The sequence below is a fragment of the Euprymna scolopes genome, chromosome 27 (genome assembly GCF_053919585.1).
Source record: "Euprymna scolopes isolate OS-2025 chromosome 27, ASM5391958v1, whole genome shotgun sequence".
Classification (NCBI taxonomy): Eukaryota; Metazoa; Mollusca; class Cephalopoda; order Sepiida; family Sepiolidae; genus Euprymna; species Euprymna scolopes.
In genome coordinates, this window is record NC_136508.1 from 84,613,114 (window position 1) to 84,636,141 (window position 23,028).

At 29.3% G+C, this 23,028-nt stretch overlaps 1 protein-coding gene across 3 annotated transcripts in view; it reads left to right on the plus strand.

The window, feature by feature from the left end:
- LOC145248954 (acyl-coenzyme A thioesterase 9, mitochondrial-like) overlaps positions 1–9,024 on the plus strand; it is a 34,603-nt gene extending 25,579 nt beyond the window's left edge. For 2 of the 3 annotated variants that reach the window (XM_080110755.1, XM_080110757.1), the window contains one exon: positions 6,886–9,024. In XM_080110755.1, the coding sequence (XP_079966881.1) occupies positions 6,939–8,234 (1,296 nt within the window). In that variant the 5' untranslated portion in view covers positions 6,886–6,938 and the 3' untranslated portion in view covers positions 8,235–9,024. The remainder of the gene's footprint in view (positions 1–6,885) is intronic. The other variant, XM_080110756.1, reaches the window with a different exon arrangement.
- The last annotated feature ends 14,004 nt before the right edge of the window (positions 9,025–23,028 follow it).

A 23,028-nucleotide genomic window follows, 5' to 3' on the forward strand; every position in this document is an offset into this window, starting at 1 on the left:
CCTTTTGGGAGGGTTTATTTAATGACAAAGCACATGACCCAGGAAGAAACAATTTGTTGTTATAAACGATTGAACACAATTTGCTGTTTTATTCATAACTAAGGAAGGATTAGCGTTTATACCTTTCATAATTTTATTAGTATGTAACTAACAAGACTCATGGAAATTCCATGGTTGCTTTATTCATCTATATAATTTGTTGTTGATGCTAATATTACTCTCGAAATAATACATCTATTTAAACAGTTTCTTCCTTTTGAAATGATTGTCATTGTCAGTTAAAAATCGAACATTTATATCTAATCTATTTATTAGACCCTCCAGGTTTTGATGGTTTGTCTAAAACCTTTATTCAAGTTGAGCACTTTAAGGGAATTATGAAAAGTTTTTAATCAAGCAATATTGTGAAAGTTCTCTCACTTGGCAGATTGAACACTTTCTGAGACTTATTATATTCATAAAATAAAAAAAAATACAGTGTTTATTTCTCTCGCATTTAATATGACTGTCACATTAACCACATGGATAAAGATGTAGAAAGAGGACCGTGTGTGTGTGTATGCATGTTTGTATATTTGTTTGTACATGATTCATTTCTAAACTAATTAACCGATCATTAAGAATTTTGTAATACTGTTTCTACGCCAAAGAGTGGGTAATGTAGGTTATATTTAGTATCGTTTACATGGAAGGGGCCAATATTTAGTCTAATTTAATCTTATGCAAAGGGGATGGATGTGCATTGCGAAAATTCTTATACCTCTGATTCTTGTAAAATCTTAACCATAAGTATATTCTCCAAGTTTCACTTTATTTGGAATATTTTAAAAGGAATTTTTAAGAAGCATAATATGGGCACGATCCCTCGTTTAAAAATGTAAATTGGAGTAAGCTAATGATGACTTTTGTTCCGGGTTCAAATCATCCGACCAACAGTACAATTATATAAGCGACACTGTTCATTGTTAGTGGCCATAAAGCATATGTCTGCATATAATCTAACTTATAAAACTCACTATGTCTGTATGTCTGTCTCCATATTTTCAAACTCTATCTCTTCCGAAACTACAAGTTGCAGAGCGGCGCTAGAGGCCTCAAATGATTGATTTTTTTATGGACTGTTCTTTTATGGGTATTTAGCCGGTTAAAATAGTTTCCAAGGGGTCAAACTTGAAAAAAATCGTTATACATTTTGTACATTCATCTTAGTTTATTTTTAATCAGTTCATATGCTGGTTATGTTGGTACTGTGGTAATGTCACCAGCTTTGAATGCTCTAGTTTTGCTTTTGGTTTCAATTCTAGCTGATGGCACCCAAATACTTTTTCATTATTTTTGAAATCACGGCTCTATAATAATATATACAAACTCTGGACGAATTAAAATATCATATTTAAGTGTATTGTACAACTGAGTAAAGGCCCCTACACCCCACCCACGCTAGTAAATATCTATTTTATAAAATGCATTAGTACTTTTTTTTTTTTTAAATCTTTTTTAAGACTAATTATCACTGAAAATAAAAAACTATATTTCAGAACATAAAAACCTTGTTTCTTAATGTATTTTTATTTAATAAATATATTTTAACAATTAAAAAAAAAATGCACCCTCCCCCCCCCAGTTTCCATAAAAACAAGTTTTAAGTTGATTTTAATCTATCCAACGAATGTCTTTAAGGAAGTTTGTTGCAAATGCATGAACAGGCAAAATAAATAAGTGTATTTGTCAATGAAAAATTATAGAAAAAGCATGAATCCAATTCTTAAAATTGAAAATGTCTGTCATCTATGTACTATCAAAACTCGCTGAATTGTTTTTTTGTCATTGCTAAAAATTGTAAGAGAAACTATATCAAAGGAAATTTGTTCATTGGTGTGTGCATCTAGCTGGCCGATCCATTAAAAGAAGTCAAAAAGATACACTAGCATTCAATCGATAATATAAGTTTCGCAGTCCTGACCTAGTTATGGACAAAAGGATCACTGGGGATTAAATTAGTGCCTGAAAAGAGGGTAAAAAAATTTTTCCTTCCTTTCTTACAGTTTTGAAAACAGCCTTTAAATAAGGTGTAATAATTTGTAAATTTGAACCTACTGTTACTGTCTATAACCATGCTATATTTACATAACTTACATATCCCGCTCCTTATTATTGCCCCTGCTGTTATTTTATTATTATTAGAATAGGCAGACATTTTGATGTGTTGAATCATTATTAAACTGGCTGATCGGAGTCTTACAACAGTCTTGTCACAAGAACACCAAAATTATATATAAAAAAAAAAAAAGATAATAAATACAGGATTGTTTTACAAAATGCATTGTATATTCATTCTTACAAACACTGACTACAACCTCATACAGAAAGTAAAACCCGATTTTAAAAAAAAAAAAAAAAAAAAGGCCTTGCTAGGCTGTGGATGACAATCCGTGATGTTTAGATTCTTTTTAACATGTTGTTGGATTTGGGGAGCCATTTCAAATCTGTTTCCACAGACAACACTGTTTGGGTACAGTTTATTAGTAATTTTTTTTTTTTTTTTTTGATTGCCTTATATTTTTAATTGTGAAAAATCAGATTGCTTTAATAATGGGTTCATGTTAGTGTGTTCGATGTTCCTTTTGAAAGTACCTAAAGAAAGAAAATATCTGCATTGACTTATTTTTCCATCTGTCCACCTATTTTGTGTAAATGTGTCAGTTTCTTATTTCTGCCAACATTCACACATGTGGAGAGAAATGTTTGCTTTGCACTGTCAGTAGTAACTCTTGGGTGGGTGTTTGAGAATCCCTGGTGTCTTCATTACAACTTTCCAAAAATTAAACTTATTTCTGTTTGATTCAGTGTAGTTTCTTAAAATTTACAGAACTAAATGCCAGTAAAGTGTATGATTATAGACACGTCCGGTGTTGCCTGGAATGAAATTGCACTTCTGATCTCTCTGCCCCTGAATTACACGTTAACATTTTTTTTGTCTATCTTTTTTTTTCCCTGCATGTTTAGTCTCTATAGAAAAATCACCATGTGTGTGTGTATCATGATGGGTGTTTCAAAAAATTATCTTTTCATTTTACATCCTTTCATTTTATTGAATTGAAAGCCATGTTTAATATCAAAACAGTTTCCGATGGATAATTATTATTCTATATAAGTCCTGGAGATGAAAAATTTTCAGTGGGTAGCTGTTCTGTACAGGTTCTGGACTCGATTATTTTGCAGGCAAAGAGCAAAAGATCCTTCTCGTGTTGACATGAAAACGTGCTTGAATTGTAAAACCATTCAAATTTTATGGAGCAATTCTGCTTTCTGATTGATTAATAGCACAACATGAATTAATTTGATTCACAGTTCCTAGCAGCAGCATTTATAAATAGAATCTCTCAACTTTCAGGGATCATGCCCCCATAATATATAAAAAATATGGCAACATTTACATTTTATCCAGGAAATCAGAATCTCACAATTATGTTTCATATACAGAGGGTAAAGAAAAATCTTTGGTACCCTCTCATATTTATCTACTCTCCGTAATTCAAAAAGACTGCCAAAGTATTTTTAAATAGGCAACAAACTATTTAGGCAGTCATTGTTCAACTTTCATCATTCATAATTATCTACATATTAAACAACACATTAAATATAAATAACCCCTGCTCTGTCAAGGTTATTACTTTCTTAAGATTCGTCCATATTCCGTGAATAATACTAAATACACAAACTGCTGATATGGTTGTGTGTAAATATTACACTTATTCTCATTCTGGAATTATGGTTTCAATTTTTAAAAAACACCTTGCACTGTCTCTTTAGTTATTAACAATGGCAGCTTCTGCATTTTAACTAAATGCAGAAGCTGCCATTTCAGAATTTTATCCAATTTTCTTTCAAATAGTTTTCAATATTGTTCAAAATTTTTCCTATAAGTACAATGATATTTTTTTTTTAGTTGATTATTATCTGTCAAAACATTATCTTCATTTGTACTGTTTCTTCATTGATTTTCACATTGCCATAAAACATTTTCTTTTATTAATTTAACAGCAGACAATAACAGTTGTTTTCCTTCTGCACAACTATATAAAAAAATTAAATAAAAACGATTTTTTCTTTGTCGATTGCCAACAGAAAATTAAAAAAAAAATCTATGCCAATACACTTTTCTTAAGCGTAGGGGAAACACTCTCATCGAGTCACTTCTTTCATTTCTTTTTTAAATGCAAAATACTTTCCTTCAAATTTTCTTTCATTACTTCATAAAATTTCTGTTAACAAAAAAAATATCAACTGCATTAATGAAGATTCAAATTCCCTTACAACTGATGTTGCATTTTCAACACTTTCTTTCTTTTTTTAATACACCTCCTCTAACTTTCATAGGCTTTTGAATCTCTTATTTATGTTAAGGTTAAGAAGGTTAATTTTCTAACCAATATTTTAGAAAACTTTGGCTTATTTCTTTTTTTTTATGTAACAGTTTAAAGTCTTAAGCATTAAAAAGCAAAACAAAATTGCAACAACTATTACATTTTTTTTGTGTGCACTTATTCTAATTTTAGTTGGTTTTAGCATTCCAAATTCTATTCAAAACAAATTGATGAATTTCTTACTAAACAAGAGTTTTGAGCTGGTGTCAAATGGGAGGTCCTGTATGTGAACTTATTACAGACTATTGGGAAAACTTGTTTCTTTTACATTTAAATAGAATTTAAATACTTGATATTTTTCTAAGCATCATGTTTTCTGTTAGAGTGACGTCACTTTTTTAAATAACATTTATTTTTGTCTGTTTGTCATAATTCTTGTAAAGTTTCACAATGGGTATCAAACACCCCCTTTAAAAAAACAAACAAACTTGCTTAATTCTATGACTAATCCTAGGTATGATTGGCAAGCCTCCTCCTAAAACCTTTAGCCTTAACAAGTACAAGTGGCAGAGCTCCCCACCAAACAAACTTCCTCTGTGAGCTCATATAAGCATAAAAAAAAGAAAACATAAAAAATGTTTAAAGAAAGTGCACATAATTAATCTCCCATAAAAAAATAAATTGGTCAACTGTCCAAAATGCTAGAATCGTCTTGAAATGGTGAATTATTTTACATTTATGTGAAACCAACCCCCACTCTAAATTCTAAAATTGTTTTGTTTTTATCAAGTCTTCAGGATGTTCACACATAATTTTCCTTAGCCTTATCATTAACCCAAAGTCAGAGTGGCAACCTCCCCACTTTCTCATAATTGCACAAAGACCCTCTTAAAACCACGCATAATCGCCTTTTAGAAAACAAACAAACAAAAAAAAAAACACCCAGGATTTATCTATCATAGGAAAAAGGGAGGTGGGTAACTACCCTAAAACGCTTGAATGATTCAAAATGGGAAATCATTTTACATTAAATTCTAAAATAATTTTTGTTTATCTTTTAAAGTTTTTCAAGTTGTTCACATACAATTGTCTATAAAGGTAGAATCACATATTTTGGAGAGGTGGTGAGATGGGGAGGGGTAGCAGAAGGTATTAATCTACAATAATACCAAAGAAATATTGCAATATATTCATTTTTAACCAATCCTAGATTTCGATTTCAGTTTTTGGCACATAAAATGCATTACAACTAAACTTTGAGTTCTCTAACTTTTTCTTTTAATGAATACATGGCATTTTTAAGCAATCGCAGCATATTTATGTGCATTTACTGCAGATTATTTGGAAACCATTCATTTCTGGAGATTTTCAGTAGCATGTTCAGATTCCTTGCACAAAAATACACTTATATGGCAAATTTCATTGCGTAGTCTTGTGTTTTAACAAAGATATAGCCTTTTGTACTGAAAAAGTAGTGCAAAAAATGTGACAAAATGCATATGGTCTTAAAGAGGGGAAAATATCCAAACACGCAGGGCATAAAAATAGTCATAACTTCCTTGATTTTAATTGGATTTAAAAAAATTTAAAAAGATTCTTTCTTAGCTCATCAAGCTCTTTCTATATATACCAATATTGAAATATTTTAATCCATTTAAATTTTTTCATGTGTATTGCTATTATAAATGTACATTTTTTGTTTTCCTTGTGGTAATAGTTTTTTTTTTTGTTTTTTTTTTATAGCTTTCAGTAGTGATAGGTGATTTATTTTTTTAATGTTAGTTTTTAATATAATATGCACGATTATTGTGTCTGTATATAAAACCGGTTCCATCTTAAAGAAAAGTGGCAACTTTTCAATATGGTGGGCTTAATATATGGTTTTTAGTTGTTTTTTTTTTGTTTTTTTTTTTTCACAAAAAAAAGTAATAAGCCAACTGTAATGAATAGAAAAATTTTGCTTTTTTATCAAATTGTTTCCATTGGTTTTTACATGATTTGAATCTGAGTTTTTTTTATTTACTATTAAAAATATCAGCTTAATCTTTACCCTCTCTCATGGGTTAAATAAACGGTTACATTTGAAATTCTGTGCAGAGATTAAAGAATATAGATAATCAATCCTCATCTCAAAAGTTTAAACCATAATGAGTTATCTTGTTTCAGGATTATTCAAAGCCGAAATGGGTTGATATGCCGTAAAACGGATAAGTATTCAATGCTCAATGAAATAGCAATTCCTTTATTTTTTGGTTGTTTAGTGCTAAAGAACAATACCTAATGTATACAATTGAACATGTGTTCTTTTACTAATCACTGGAGGAAAATTGTGGTTATCAATAGTATTAGTGTATAAATGACCACATTTGATCTAATTGAATATAGCAAATACTTTTTCTTTTTTGTTTCCCCCCCTTTTTTTTTTTTCATGAAAATTGTCAATTTCCTTTGCTGCTTCTAATTTTTTATATATATATATATATTTTTTTATTTTTATTTTTATTTTTTTTTTTTACAGAAATCTAAAGAATTGTCCATTCCTTCCAAATAACCAAAAGTCTTTGAAGAATCATGTCTTTTTCTGCCTTGCGATGTCATTTCCTCAGTTCTTTTAGACAGCACTTCTTCCAACAACGCTCCGTCCACTTAAGTGCCATCCAATGTGTCTCGTTGAGTCGAAAAGCCAGGACAGTTGCTGTTCCAACCTTGAAGGCCATTCGGGAGACTATGAAAGAACTGATTGGTGCTCAACGCCTGTATGCTGAAGGTGACTATGATCGGTCAGATTTAATGGGTAGTTTGGCTAAAAGTCAAAAGGAGCTTCCTCCTAAAACAATGCGTGACAGTTATTCCGAAGGCCTTATTCCTTTAGCTAGCGATATTAAAACAAGTGAAAAGTACTTGAATGTTCACAAAGCTGTTCGCTTTGGCAGAATTCTTGAAGATCTTGACACTTTTGCAGTTTATATTGCTTACAAACATTGTAAGGATGCCAATTCGACTGGAAGGTCACCTTTGAGTATTGTTACGGCTGCAGTCGACCAGATTACTCTGCATAGTCCTGTTGTTGCGGACCAAGATGTAAAACTATGTGGCAATGTAACATGGGCTGGGCAGACCTCAATGGAGGTGACGATGACCTTGGAACAAACTCAGGATAATGCTGTCAAGAAATTATTAGAAGCTCAGTTTGTTGTTGTTGCTCGGGATCCTGTCAACAAAGGTTCAGCATTTATTAACCCATTAGTACCGGATACAGCCGATGAGGAACGTCTCATCAAACTTGGCCAAGCTAATAAAATGAAAAGACAACAAGAAGCAAAACGTTCTCTCTTGTTAATGGCGCCCAATGAGAATGAGCGTTTTATTATTCATAAATTGTTTTTGGATACAATCGACCCACAAGCAGTCTCTTTCAAAATTCGCGTAAAGCCTGAAAACAGTGTCTGGCTTTCCGAAACCAGTTTGAAGAATCTAATTATTTGCCACCCTGAAGAACGGAACATGTACAACAAGATTTTCGGTGGTTTTCTCATGAGACAAGCTTATGAATTGGGATGGGCAAATTCATTCCTGTTCAGCCAAGAACGCTGCAGTCTCAACCAAGTCGACAGTATAATATTCCGGAAACCAGTCGAAATTGGTGCATTACTATTTTTCTCTTCACAGGTTGTCTATACGGAGGGTCCATTCATTCAGGTGAGGGTTCACGCAGAAAATGTAAATCCGATCACAAGAGTTCATGAAACAACTAACGTCTTCCAGTTTACATTTGAATCGACCAGAAAAGATTTACCACGTGTGATACCGCAAACTTACGGTGAAGCCATGTTATATCTTGATGGCAAACGAAATTTCATGTACTGACATTTCTGACCTGTTATTCCCCCCTCCCCTTCCTCTAAATGCAAGTGGCATAATGGCTATCCAAGCAAACTCTGCAATCCGGTTTCAAGTCCTATTAGTTCAATTGCAATTCATACTTTTGGAGAAAGATATGGCTCTCTTGCTGTTACTCCAGCCATGGTAATTCATTTTAAGTTAATTCTTTTATACTGCCACAATGCTTTGCAATAGATAACAAGCTTATAAGTTAAGAAAAGCTTTAAAAAAACCACAAACGGGTTAACATGTAGACTAGACAAACTTAACCATCTGTTTATCAATTAGATATTTTCTCATATTTTTCATTCAATTCCAAGAACTGAATCATCATATTTATATTTATTTAATGAACAACTTGTTGAGACCAAAGTTTTATCTAAAATCAAAGAGGTTGTTCATTACACCAGATCCATTTTTTTTAAACGTGGCAATTAACTGTTTCCTCAGCATTGTTTACTATTCATGACACCGGTGCACATATGTACAAGCATTTTTGATGATATAAAGTAAAGTGGATGTTTCTCAAATCTTTGCAATTTAATAGTTACAAATATTATAAGTAACTAGTTACATAAAAAAACATCTTAACTAAAACTTTTGTTTAGGGATAAGCTAATCTATTTGAAATCACATGGTGACAAAAGGCCAGTAGAGGCCTTTTGTAAAATATTTGAATTAATGATATCTAAAATTATCAAATTAAAATTGTTGAATTTCATTATGACATTAGCTTTACATAATTTCCTCAATAAATAACATTTTCTTAATATAATAATGTTTTCATTTTTAATGCTTTCATTTATATATATTTTTTTAAATAGAGGTTTCCTTTTATTGTCATAAATGAAACTAAGCAGATTTGTGTGGTTTTTGTTATGAAATCTATCACAAAGATTGGAAGAAATTGTTTTTACTTTATATAAGAACAGAAAAATACCCGTCCCAGGATGGAGAAAAATGAATTCTCCATACAGTTTTTACTATTTAATGCCCCCCCCCTTACAATGATTAAAATGAAAGACCCTAAACCTTATCTCTAGCATACTTACTTCAATTTTGATCAAAATTCGTTACAGGATTTTGTTTCTAAAAAAAAAAATATCTAGCATTGTCTAATTATGGGGTCTTAAGAAAAAATTGTAATTCAATAAATCTTAATTTAATTTGTATTTAATGACTATTGATGAAAATTTATGCAAATTTGTTTTACATTGTAGTATCCCTTTTTTTAATAGATTATATTTTGTATTCATGGTAACAGTAATATCGGATGTAGTTTTAAAAAATTAGTTTTTGTTTTTTTAATTGCATCTCTCGAGCAGTCTTGTCTTTTAAAAAATGATAATGTATGCAAAAACATGTAATTGCCCTAGCATATTATAAGAATAATTAACGGTCATGATTTACTAAAAATTTAAATCGCACGTAAAAATCATCATATTCAGTTTAACATCCGTTTTTACATGATGGCATGTGTTGGACAACTTTAAGAAATTAATTTCCAAACTAACCTATCTCTGGCTAGGTTTCCATTTATCCTTATTACCCTCAGGTCTATTTTTTATCACTTCCGTCCGTGTTTTCTTTGGCCTTCCCCTGTGAACTGAACCCGCTATCTCAACTGTTTTACATTCCTGCATTCTTTAATGTGGCCAGACTATCCAAGTCTCATCACCCTATACTGTAAGTAGAATTAATTATCGACATCCTGTTTGTGAATAGGTTTTCTAAAAATGTTTTTGTTTTTTTGTACCAAAAATATTTTAAAATACTTTCAACGGCAATGAATTTTGTAAGAGATAGCATTGTCTGATTATACTGGACACTTGTTATTCCATTAAGGTCTCATGTATGATATGAAAAGAAACTGGAACCTAAAGGGGATATCGATCATACCAGTTATCATAGGTGCCACAGGACTTATGAAGAAGAACCTGAAGTCCTACCTAACTAATATTCCTGGTGAACCAAGTGCAAAAGAGATTCAGACAATTGCACTTAAGGGAACAGCGAGGATACTAAAAAAGCTCTAGGTTGGTTTCAATAAAAAAGCGGGGCAATGTTGGCAGCTGGTTTGGCTGCCCCATACCCAGCATTACAATCTTCAAAGGAAGAAAAATAAAAAAATTTTTTTTAAAAAGTGTCCTCATTTATCACATGCAATTTGGAAGTTAAATTTTAACACATCTCTACAGAATACGGACAATGTTACACTTACATTTTTTTTTTCTTTTCTTTTTTTTAGATTTATTCATATGAAATTTTCCTCAGTTTGTCTTTATAAATTTTGTCGATTTTACTTGGTTTTGATATCAGCCTTTAGGCAGTCTCTGAGCTACTCTCTCCCAACTTAAACTTCCAAAACCTCTACTAATATTAGCCTTTAACTTGTCCTTCATGTTGTCAATGGATTTCTTTGTCTTGTTCTATGATGCCCCACACAAAAAAGTCGATAGCAAGCAGACTAGGTGTCTGAAGTTTGGTCGATGAAGTTGGCTGACACTGAGCCTTGTTGTTACATGTACAATCTAGCTGCTCGATCCTGGTGTCTTCTACTTTGCTGAACACACATATAGCCAATAGGTGTTCAGCTTAGGGTCCTTACTGGGTTCATTGCTAACTTCAATGATGAAATTCAGTGTTCTGATGGGGTCAGATCATTGAACATGTATTTTTCTCAGATGTCCATCTCGTAGTTTGATCCTAAATCTTTCAATTCTGACTTGTTCTACCATCTTCCAGCTGACTCTGAGGGAATCTGAAATCTCCTTATTTATACTCTTGATATACAGAATTCAAAAAAAAATTTTTTTTTTTTTTTCATAAATATGTTCACATTTGTTGATAATCAATTATTCTGCAAACAAAAGCAAAAGTAAAAAAAAGTAATTTAAAAAAAAAATGCATAAAATTTAGCAATTGAAAACAAATATCGTTAATATGTTGTCATTGTCTTAAAGCAAGATTCTTGTCTTCAGGGTCGGAAATAACTTGTAAGTCAGGGAATTCCATGAAATTGGATAGGTGGTTCATGACTGGTTTAATGGATAGAAACCTGGACTATGGAATTAGTATTCAGAGTTCAAATCTCTGTTGCATTCGCTTATATTTTGGGAAAGGTATGAACCCTTAATTTCCTGTCAGTTTGGGAGAAAATAAGTGGCTTATCCTTCTAAGGAATTGTTTGCAGTTAATATTGCTTTAGCATTAAATTCTTTTAAAAGGGTTGACACAATGTAAAATAGATCAGTGGAACCGGTGACATTTGTGTTAATCATAGTACCTATACCAAAGAAATGTTTTTTTATTTTTCATTGAGATAAAAATTTGCATTTTGTAACTGTTGTGGCCTTAAAGGGTTGAAAAAGAAATAAGGCAACAAGAAGGTAGTTAAGAAATGTATTTGCAGAAGATCACATTAAAAATAAATAAATATGGGAAACGGACAGCAGTTCATTGTTACTTTACCCTAAAATAATTTATTTAAAAAAAAAAATCACTCATATAACTATGAATGGTCTAAATTACTCATTTTTTTAAAAAAATTTTTCTGTCTTGATTGAATACTAATAAACTGGCAATAAGAATATGAACATAGGCAGAGAATATAAAATGTAGATTAAAATAAATGAAGCTAAGACCAACATCTGTAAATGTGTTCAATAGACAAAAAAAAGTGTAAAATTTTCTGACTATAACATATATTTTTACTTCCACTAGTAATAATTCATATATACTATCAGCTGTATCTACTTAGTGCCGGTTGGGATGCAGTGAAATTATTTTATTGTGTTTGCACATTTTTTTTTTAAACTAGTACAGAAAAGATATTAAATTTAGTTTGAAAATTATTCCCCTTGCTGCTTGTGATTTTTTTTTTTAGTTATAATTGAAAAATGTTTGTATGTTACTAATTGTCCTGGTGTGACTACATAATCTTTTTTAATAAACTAGCAAAGTGCATTCTAGTACCATTAACATGGTTCAATAATAACAAAAGAAAATTTGTTAGCCAAGGTTTAATAATAGATATTAAATTTAAGTACAACTTTTAAAATCTCACAGGTTAACTTTAATATCAGATATATTATTCAAATTGACATTTTTTTATATAAGAAAAGAAAATTGATTCTTTTCCAAGTGATGTATGATGAAAAACTAAAGTTGATAGTTTGATGCTGGTCTGACTTCAGTTGTCTTTTGATTAGGAGCAAAAAATGTAATATCTATTCTGTCCTTCAGTCAGTGAAGGAGAAATCTTTCTAGACAGAGACAATTTTTGTTATTTCAATCCAGCGCCTCATTTTTGGGAGAGCTAGATTTTCCCAACATTAAAAACGGACTTTGTATCTACCTCTGCCTTCATGGGGAAGCAAGTAAATAGGAACATAGCTAAAATGTAACATGTTAAAGAAAATATTAAAATTAACCCAATAATTAGTAAAATTTTCTCATGGAACCTGCTATCACTTGCTATCTTCATTTATCTTCATATGTACTGTATGTTACTGTAAATAATATTTCATTTGAAATAATTTATTTTATTTAAGAATATCTTTTAGATTGTAAAAATAATTGCCAGTCAAATGTTCTTTAAATAATAAAATAAAACATGCCTTTGTTAAAAATTGTAACAATTTAACTTAAATAATAAATATCTGTTTTTTATATAAAAATAATCAGCAACTAAATATTTTCTTTTAAGAGCTAAAGCCAAAGTTTTAACCATTTTATTTATTTTATTGTTGCAATTAAAATTGCTTCCAAATAAGTACTCCTTCCCTTTTGCCTGTAAAAATAATTGTCAGCTAAATAGTTTTTAAATAAATATTTGGTAATCCCATGTTTTTAAAAAAAGGTGGCAGAGGGTTTTGTATATATATATATATATATATATATATATATATAGTAATTTATAAAATATATATGGCGATTAAGCTACACTGAATATTCGGCGTTTCATCCACTCTAGGATTCGCCGAATATTCAGTGTAGCTTAATCGCCATATATATTTATAAATTACTAACTAGCTCTCCCTACGTATTGAGCACTTTTGAAGTAAATACTTAAAGTTTACGCATAAATCTATACTTTCGTATATTAATTTTATGTGAGTAAATGAAGTAGATATATATATATATATATATAGTCTCTCCATCTTTTTTAATATTACAAAACCTTTTTTTATAAATAAAGCACTATGTAATTCTTTATCTATAAACAAAAGTATTTTAATAAAGTGATTATTTTGAAATTTTTTCATTTCATTTTATCTGATGAATAAAAATGCTTTTTTTTATAACAGTTCTTTTAAAATATACGATTGAAACCAAATTTCCTTCATAAATTAAAATCAAATAAATGTTATTTTTTCCTAAATTCAGTTGCTTCTAACAAAATGAAGATGCGAATTGAGTTTTCTCTCTTATATAAAAATTGATTCAAAGAATTGAAATTTTACCTCCATCGTGCCACTAATATACCGCATGCAGCAGTATTGCATCATAGGTTCTAGAGCCAAATACTTAATAAATCATTCAAAGCTATTAGAATCTCACTTGTTACTTTTGCTTGCTTTTCTTTTCTTCAGTTGAGAAAATTGATTATGGTTCACTGGGACTGATCAAACCATGAATATCTGCATAAAAATAATTGTGATTTGTTTTATAAAAGAAATGCCTGTTCAGTTCTTTCTTGGAATAATAAAATTATATATTTTATTGATTTGGATTGAGTTTGAAATGTGATAACTATTTTGATTGGTGAAGATAGGAATTTTTTCCCTTGTTGGCAGGTAACTTTGACAGAGTAACTCATTTGCAGGATTCTACAGATTTTTTTGTAATCACTGACGGATTGTCTATGGTTTCTGCAGAAATTTATAAAACGAATGCAAATTTTTTTTTTTCTAAAGATTTATTTTTTCTTCATTTAAAATTTATTAAAGATGTTTATCAAAGATCTCAGTCTTGTTAATTTATTTTTTGAGTGGGCTATGGTTCAAATCCACTCAGATCTGTTCCGTTTCTTCCATTTTTATTTTATTTATTTATTTTTTTTAAATTGTATAATACCAATTACCCTGTTTTTCTTCAGCTATAAGTAAAATGCAGCACAATAAAACAGATAATGTAGCATAATTGTAATTTTTTTTAAATTACAATTTTTGTATTATGTGAGTCTATGGGCAATAAGACTATTGGTCAGATGTAAGCAAATAATTGCAAAAATATCAAATTGAAATTTATGTGAAGAATTGTATGGATAATACAGTAATTTGTATTGAATGTGTAAGATTGCAACGTTTCTAATATCTTTTGTTTTCAATTCATTGTTTATTAGTAAGAATAGTTCTAATTTCTGACAAATAACTAAAGACTAACTTAAAGGGAAACAACCAATTCGAGTAAATAAAGGAATATTATTAAACAAAAAAATTAATATCACTTGGCTTGTAAGACATTACTTATAATCATGAACAGTGCTCTTTTCAGTTGGTCCAACTTTGGATACCTTTTGTTTTAGAAAGCATTAAGAAAAAAAAAAACATTTAAAATGTTCATTAATACAAATAAATGAAAACAATTAAATGCTAAAAGAAAAACTAATTTCTGTGCATTGTAGAGAAATGATAACCACTTTTGAAATTATCAATCTTTTCATTACTTTTTGAAAACTTTAAATGTTGTACCCATGCAAGTGTGTGTTTAAAAGTAAACTTTATTGAATATACAATTTATTTGATTAAAAAATAAAAATGTATATATACACACTTAAAAAAAATACTTTGTTCTTACTGCAACATATCCCCTTTGCCGCAAGCTCTCTGAAACTGAAATTTGTGGAATATTAACTAACAGGACCCATGGAAAATATATTGAATCAACAAATATGTTCTGATAAAGCTGATATTTTTCTGGATTGTACAAAAAATTTGTTTTTTGGACAGAAAAAATAACATGCAGCAGAGTTTATTAGCATTTCTATGAAAATAATGTCCATTGTATTTTAAATATAGAACTGCTCCAAATGAGATGGCGACCCTTAAGACCAATATTGACGTGCTGTGGTTTTCTCTTCATCTCTTGTTTTGGCCATGATAGCTATCTCATTGGTTTACAAGTATATAAAATCACAAACGCAGACTTTCAAAAAAAAAAAAAAACAAATACAGTGAGTTGTGACATGATCTTTGTAATAGTAGGCCTAATCACTGAAAAATGATGTCATGCTTGAGGTCCTAGCAAGCAAGATTTGTTGAACAGTAAAGCTGGCAATAATGAATGAGAGCTTTTTACAAAATCAAAACTTAAAAACTTGCATTGAAAAAGAGAAAAAATAAAAAACAATTTATACTGAGATATATTATTCAATATTAAGAAAAATGAAAATTTATTTAACGGTAAAGTTGTTTCTGCGAAAGTACTTTCTGTAAATAAATGTTTTGTTCTTTCTTGGATTTAAGACTAAAATTCATTTATTATTTAAAAAAATTGCATTAAAGAAAATATAGAAACATGATTCAATCTATATAATTATAAAACTCAGATGACCTTATAACGCATGTTGTAACCCAACATCCGGATTACGACTTCCGGTTGTGCATGTGTACATAAACATAAACCCATAACAGTGTAAACAAATAAACACAAATTGCTACTTTTGCAGAATTTGACCTGCGTACTGAAATATTAAGGTTATTATTTAGAAATTATTATTTAACATGGGAAGGGTGGGGATGTTTTGCAACAATTCTGTATTACAACTATACTGTTGCAATTTTCTTACAAATAAATCAACTTTGACAATCATTAGAACAATTTACAACGGCGATTTCCCCACTGCCTTCCTCTTTTTTTTTTTTAATTCTCCATTTTTTAATACACCTTTCTTAAAAACATTCATACATTTTCTTCTACACTACCAATATAAATAAATAACCCTGAAAAATGTTTTTTTTTTAAATTGTATTACAAATAAATAATCAACGTGACAATAAAATGTATTGTTTTACTATGTACGTTTTCAGCGTCTCAATTGTTATTTTCGCATTTAAATTAAGATATATCAAAATTTGAATTTAACTTTTAGTATTATGGTATCTGTTCAGTGCACATTTACCTATAAGTATGACAAACCACTTATAATTCAATGGCTGTGAGTTTTTTTGTTTTTTTTTTCAAAATTAACAATTATAAACAGAACGACTCATAGAAATCTATCAATATTCTTTTTCCATTTTAATATACTTTCATAGAAATGTTTCTGTTATGTCACAAAAAATTATTTTCTTTGTCACAAGTGTCATGCTCATACATTAATTCTATAGCTAATATAACATACTGACCCAACGGGTCACGGGTAGTCTAGTATAAATTAAAAAGCAAAAACAAGAATTATATATGTTTGAAGGAAAAGACAATCAAATTCTGCAAAATCTGAATTGTGAATTTAGGAAATGAACAAACAAAAAAATTAAAATTGAACAATTTTTCGAATGAAAACAATTTAAATTCAAAGAAATAATTTTAATACAAAGTTACTAGTGCAGAAATATACCTTTTTTAAAACAAAAATCGATAGAAAAATCTGAATAATTTAGTTAAAATGTGTTTATAAATAACATTATTTCAGCATGGCCCATAATCTTTATAAATACTAAAAACTGATTAATTAGTGAACATTGGTACTTATTTAGAATTCAACTTTATATAAAAAATACAGATAAATCGTTATGATGTATCTACTCCTCACAGAACGAAGATATCATATTCCAAAAATCGCAACAGTTGATCAAGTTTTATTTTTTAATAAGAAAATCAAATTTTATAACGAACAAGACAGGAGCCACCATGTTTTTTATTTGTTTAGAATATGTTAAAATTCAAGGATGGACAACTTAATTCGACTACCGAGATTTTGTTTATATTCAAAATAAAATTTTGTTACTCTAAAATTCGTGAATTTTGATTTTCTTGATTAAAAAGAAACTACTTGAACAATTTATGATTTTTGGAATATGACATCTTCATTCCGTGACGATTACATGCATAAAGATTTTTCTGTATTTTTTTTTTTTTTTTCTAAATAACCGAATTTTGTGTTATGAAATTTATCGATCCAAAAAATTCAAAACTATTTGGGAATAAATATGTAAACAATTTTAGTTTATACATTTTTTTTTTTTGAAATATGTTTGCATGACTTATACTTTTGAATAGGCATAGGATGAGCATTACTTTTTAAAAATATCATTATACAAAAAACTTAATCACAAAAATAATAAACTTGAAACCTTTTTATGCAAAAAAAAAAAGTTTTAATGGAATTTAATAAATTTAAAAGAAAGAAATCAACAAGTTAAAACACTCAAGGTTGAGACTAAACATTTGCTATGTTTAATGACTTGAATTCCAAATCTTAAAATTTCTCAAATATATGAACAATACTGTGAAAATTTTATTTATTATTAACATAACAAAGATTATATGAACAGATTAGAAAAAATCTCAGGCAAAAATTTTGTTTAACAGATTTTAAAAGCTAAAAAAAAAAATAATTTTCAACTTTCTAACAAAAAATTCACTTTTTTATAGATCTTTATATGAAAATATATTAGTTAAAGGATAAATAATTCAACATCATTTGCTATATTATCAAGAAAAAGAATCTCATTTAAAAATTATCTGAAAGCAGATATATTTTTAACTTGAAATGAAACTTCTGTGTGAATTAGTAATTAAATACATTTTCAACAAATATAAAACATTGCAGTGTTTTCCCCGACAAAAAATACTCCTTTTAATTTCACATGTCCAAATGTAAAATACTGTTTTATCTTTCAGAAAATAAAATGCGGTCAATTTTGGACTAGTTTTAACCCTACAGCAATTTCGTTGAAAATTGAAACAGAAAATAACTATTCGTTGTAATAGTCAGTATTGTGAATCTGTAACCATAGGACTTCACTTGTGATGTTGGCAGGTCGTGTGACTTTTAGTGACATGGCCTGCTGTATTTATGTTGGTGATGGTTGTGCTCTGAGTATGTGTATGGTATAGTTGCGGAAAAGAACTCCAAAACACTAGCATAGCTGACATAATTTGTCTGTTATTGTATCATTGTCATTTGGTTGAAGTCAGTTCATCTCATCGGCTGCCAAGCTTTCACTTCTTGGGTCTACCTAGGTCTGCTTGAAGCCAAACTCTGTTAAATATATTTAGTTTCAACTGAAAATTTCAAATGTTCAACCTTTGTCACAGTTAAGCCCAGCGGATCAGTGTAAATAACTACTGTGACTGTCTTATCAGCTGTTCACCTGGAAACCATTGAACAACCAGTCTGGAGAAGTTCAATAAATTTTGATGACTTCTCCATCGCTTGTCTACCTATCTCACTTCCAATCAGTGTCAGTTCATAAATCAACATTCTTGGCTGTGTATGCAAGAATGGGGGAGTGGTTCTACAATATCACATAGCTCTATAGAATATCAAGCCGTTTGATCCAAATCCTTATTTGGTTTTATTCCAATTGAAAGAGGACTACAAGAAAAGCAATCTATAAAACAAAGTTAAAGTCTGAACAAAAGGATGATCAGAAGAAGGAAGTATTTAGAATAGCTAGAAAGATCACAGACAAATGTGGATGTTGTTGGAGAGATGTGCATTCAAAATGACAATACGCTGCGAGCAACAAACAGGACAAGAAGAATGCTTGGAAATGATATGAAAAATTGTTAAATAGTTTTCGTCGGACTAAAATAATCTAGAAATTGCAGAAGCAGTTTCATTTTTATGATAATTGTGAAAAATTGTTTTGGAAGGTGAGTAAGGACTCTTAGGAGTTGTTACAGGAATGTTGAACATGGTGAATGAAACGGGTTTTGAAACGATTGACTTAACGAATTGGGTTATAAAAGAAAAGGTTGCTCTAAAAGACTGCAATCTTATTCAATTATGAACTGTGACAAGGATAAAGGTAATTACAGAGGTTTGAAGTTGATGGGTCAGGTCTTGGAAGTGGTTGAGAGAATGACTGAACAGGAAATAAGAAATCGGATCAACGTAGATGAAATGCAGCTTTTGTTTCAACGTACAAAACGTTTGATGCATTAAAAATTAAATCAAGCAAAAGTTCAAAGTCTTGTTAGAATTAACAGCACATTTACTGATAACCTCGATGTTAAAACCGAGAATACATCATGATTTTCTACTGAGTCAGTTGCTTTTCATTTGTGTCTTAGAAGCAATGTCCAGGAAGTTTTGTATCAATTGAACAAAAGATACATTTATACTGACGATTTAGTGTCTGTAAAACAATGAAGGCTTAATTGTTAGCTTGAAAAAAATCTAAGAGTGAATGTTAGCAAGATCAAAGTGTTAAATCTTGTTAGTAAAAACTGGAAGAAAATAACATGGTCGCTAGAGTTTGACAGGATGTTTTATTTCTTACCACACTGAGTGTGGTAAGAAATAAAACATCCTGTCAAACTCTAGCGACCATGTTATTTTCATGGATCCAAGTCGCCCACTCCTGCTGATTTCCTCATGTTTAAAAAAAAAAAAAAAAAAAAAAAAAAAAGCTCTGTTACTAAAGAGTTCCACAATCCTTGAGAATACGCAATGGTTAAAGTTCCTGCATCCATTAATATATTAACACTAGCATTTCAGCCCGGGTGCTTGGAGGTGTATGTTGAGCAAAAAAAAAAAAAATGGTAAATGTTTTAAAACTTTGATCCCTATTATGACTCCTTAACATTTATTGTTTTGGGCTCAAATCAAGTTATTAAGTTAGATCCATGTCCAAGGAACCTATATCTAAAATTTCAAGTATTTATACCCAAAATTGGCAGAGGAGTTTTCGAGAGTTCTCAAAGGTCAAATCGTTGAACTTTGACTCCTTAACAGCCAAATATCTGCCCGAAAACGGATTGCAAAGATTTTCCCAAATCTCAGTACCCTGTATAGCAAATTGACAGAGTTATTGCATAGGGAACTCTACACAGACAGACACTTTCACTTTTATATATATATATAGATTAATTGTATTTTCTCCCTCAACACACTCTCTCTCTTTTGTTTTATTATGACCTTTATCAGGTTAGACTACTTTTGGGTGTGGAGGATTATTATGCCTCTTATTAATTTTTTTTTAAATATAAATTCTGACATTTTTCTTTTTTGAAGAACGTTTTAAAATTCATTTCCACATGCTCCCCTCTTAGTGAATGAATTGGCAAGCTGAATCTTCCCTAAGTACCATTTTATAGACACCCTGTTGTTGTGCAGCAATGTCAACCTGTAATGCATATCATCAACTAGTTTAGTTAACTACAATGTTTCATAATGTTTTTTATTGTCTACAAAGGCTGTGATTGGTAGACTGCGCTGCTCTAGAGTTAAGAGATTGGGTATCAGCTCCCTATAGTATATAGCAAAACCGAACCTTCTGCTATTGTTGATCTAACAACTCTCCTTATCATTTTAGCCTGCCAGGCAATCCATTCATCCATAGCCTTGAGCCCCTGGGGCGGGGGGCATAGGCCATCCACAACTTTGTAGATGCTTTTGTAGTGAGGAGTTCTTTTTTCATGGTGAAATTTTGAAAAAATCAGCCCAGCCATAGGGAATGGAATTACACACACACACACACACACACACACATACAGACAAAGACAAAGATCCTTTTATATAGTAGTATATATGATAGATAAATAGATATACTTAAAAAAATCTAGAAATATTTAGTACAGAATATTAAATAATACTTTTTTTTTTCCATAAGAGTCATCGGTTATCAAGGCCCAGAGGCCACTCGAGGATATGGGTCAATGAGTGTAAATGTGACAATATTGTAGTAATCGTTAGTAGTAAAAATTTTGGTAAATTGAATTACTTAAGGTAATGGCTCATCAAAAATTTGTTTATGTTGGATTTGAAGATGACCAAATTGTAGTCAGCTGGGAAATGGACGAGAGTTCCACAGGCGTGCAGTTCTAAGAAAGAAGCTTTGTTCATGGAATCTACGTTTTGGTTTAGACACTGATAAAGAATAGGAGAAATTACTTTTAGTTAGGGATTCTAAATTTTTGTTGAAATAAAGATATTCAGTTCCCTCTGCAATTAAATTAAATCTGCACACATCAGTACCTTTATACTGATTCATTTAATTCAAAACCTTAATTTTATTTTATACAAATAAGTTGTACTTACAAAAGCTACTTGCAGATAAGGATCAATAACATTGTCAGTTCGATAATGAGGAATAGTGGGAGGATTAAAAAACGAATTGAATGAACAAAATTTGATTACTTATGAGCACGATTCGATAAGTGTTTGTTATTATTGGACTTGAAAACAATTATATTGTAGTCTGCAGGGATACAGATCCATGATAATGTGTTCTATAAATAAGAAGTTCTTCGAAAGAAACTCTTTGAATTATGTTGTTACACTAGTTTTTATTGAAGCTGTAACACTAAAGAGAACAAACAAAACTTTAAAGTCTTGCCTTGAAAAATATCAAATTAAAATTTACAATCTTTAAATTTTAATTCAAATACACATATATATATCCATATATATATATATGTGTGTGTGTATACATATATATATACATATATATATGTGTGTATATATACATATGTGTATACATATATAAATATGTGTATACATATATAAATATGTGTATACATATGTATATACATATATATATATATGTTTGTGTGTATACATATATATATATGTATACATATATATATATATATGTATACATATATAAATATATGTATACATATATATAAATGTGTATACATATATATCCATATATATATGTGTGTGTATACATATATATATACATATATATATGTGTATACATATATATAGATGTATGTGTATACATATATATATACATATATATATATGTGTGTGTATACATATATATACATATATATATGTGTATACATATATATATAGATGTATGTCTATACATATATATATACATACATATATATACATACATATATATACATACATATATATACATATATATATATGTGTGTGTGTATACATATATATACATATATATATGTGTATACATATATATATAGATGTATGTCTATACATATATATACATACATATATATACATACATATATATACATACATATATATATATACATATATATATGTGTATATATATACATATATATATACATATATATGTGTATACATATATATATGTATATACATATATATACACACATATATATGTATATGTATATACATATATATATGTCTATACATATATATGTCTATACATATATATATATATGATATAAATATATATATGTCTATACATATATATATACATATATATGTATATACATATATATACATATATGTATATATATACATATATATGTATATACATATATATACATATATATATGTATATACATATATATACATATATATATGTATATACATATATATACATATATATATGTATATACATATATATACATATATATATGTATATACATATATATACATATATATATGTATATACATATATATACATATATATATGTATATACATATATATACATATATATATGTATATACATATATATATGTATATACAAATATATACATATATATCTATATACATATATATATGTATATACATATATATACATATATATATATGTGCATACATATATATATGTGTATACATATATAGATGTGTATACATATATATATATGTGTGTATGC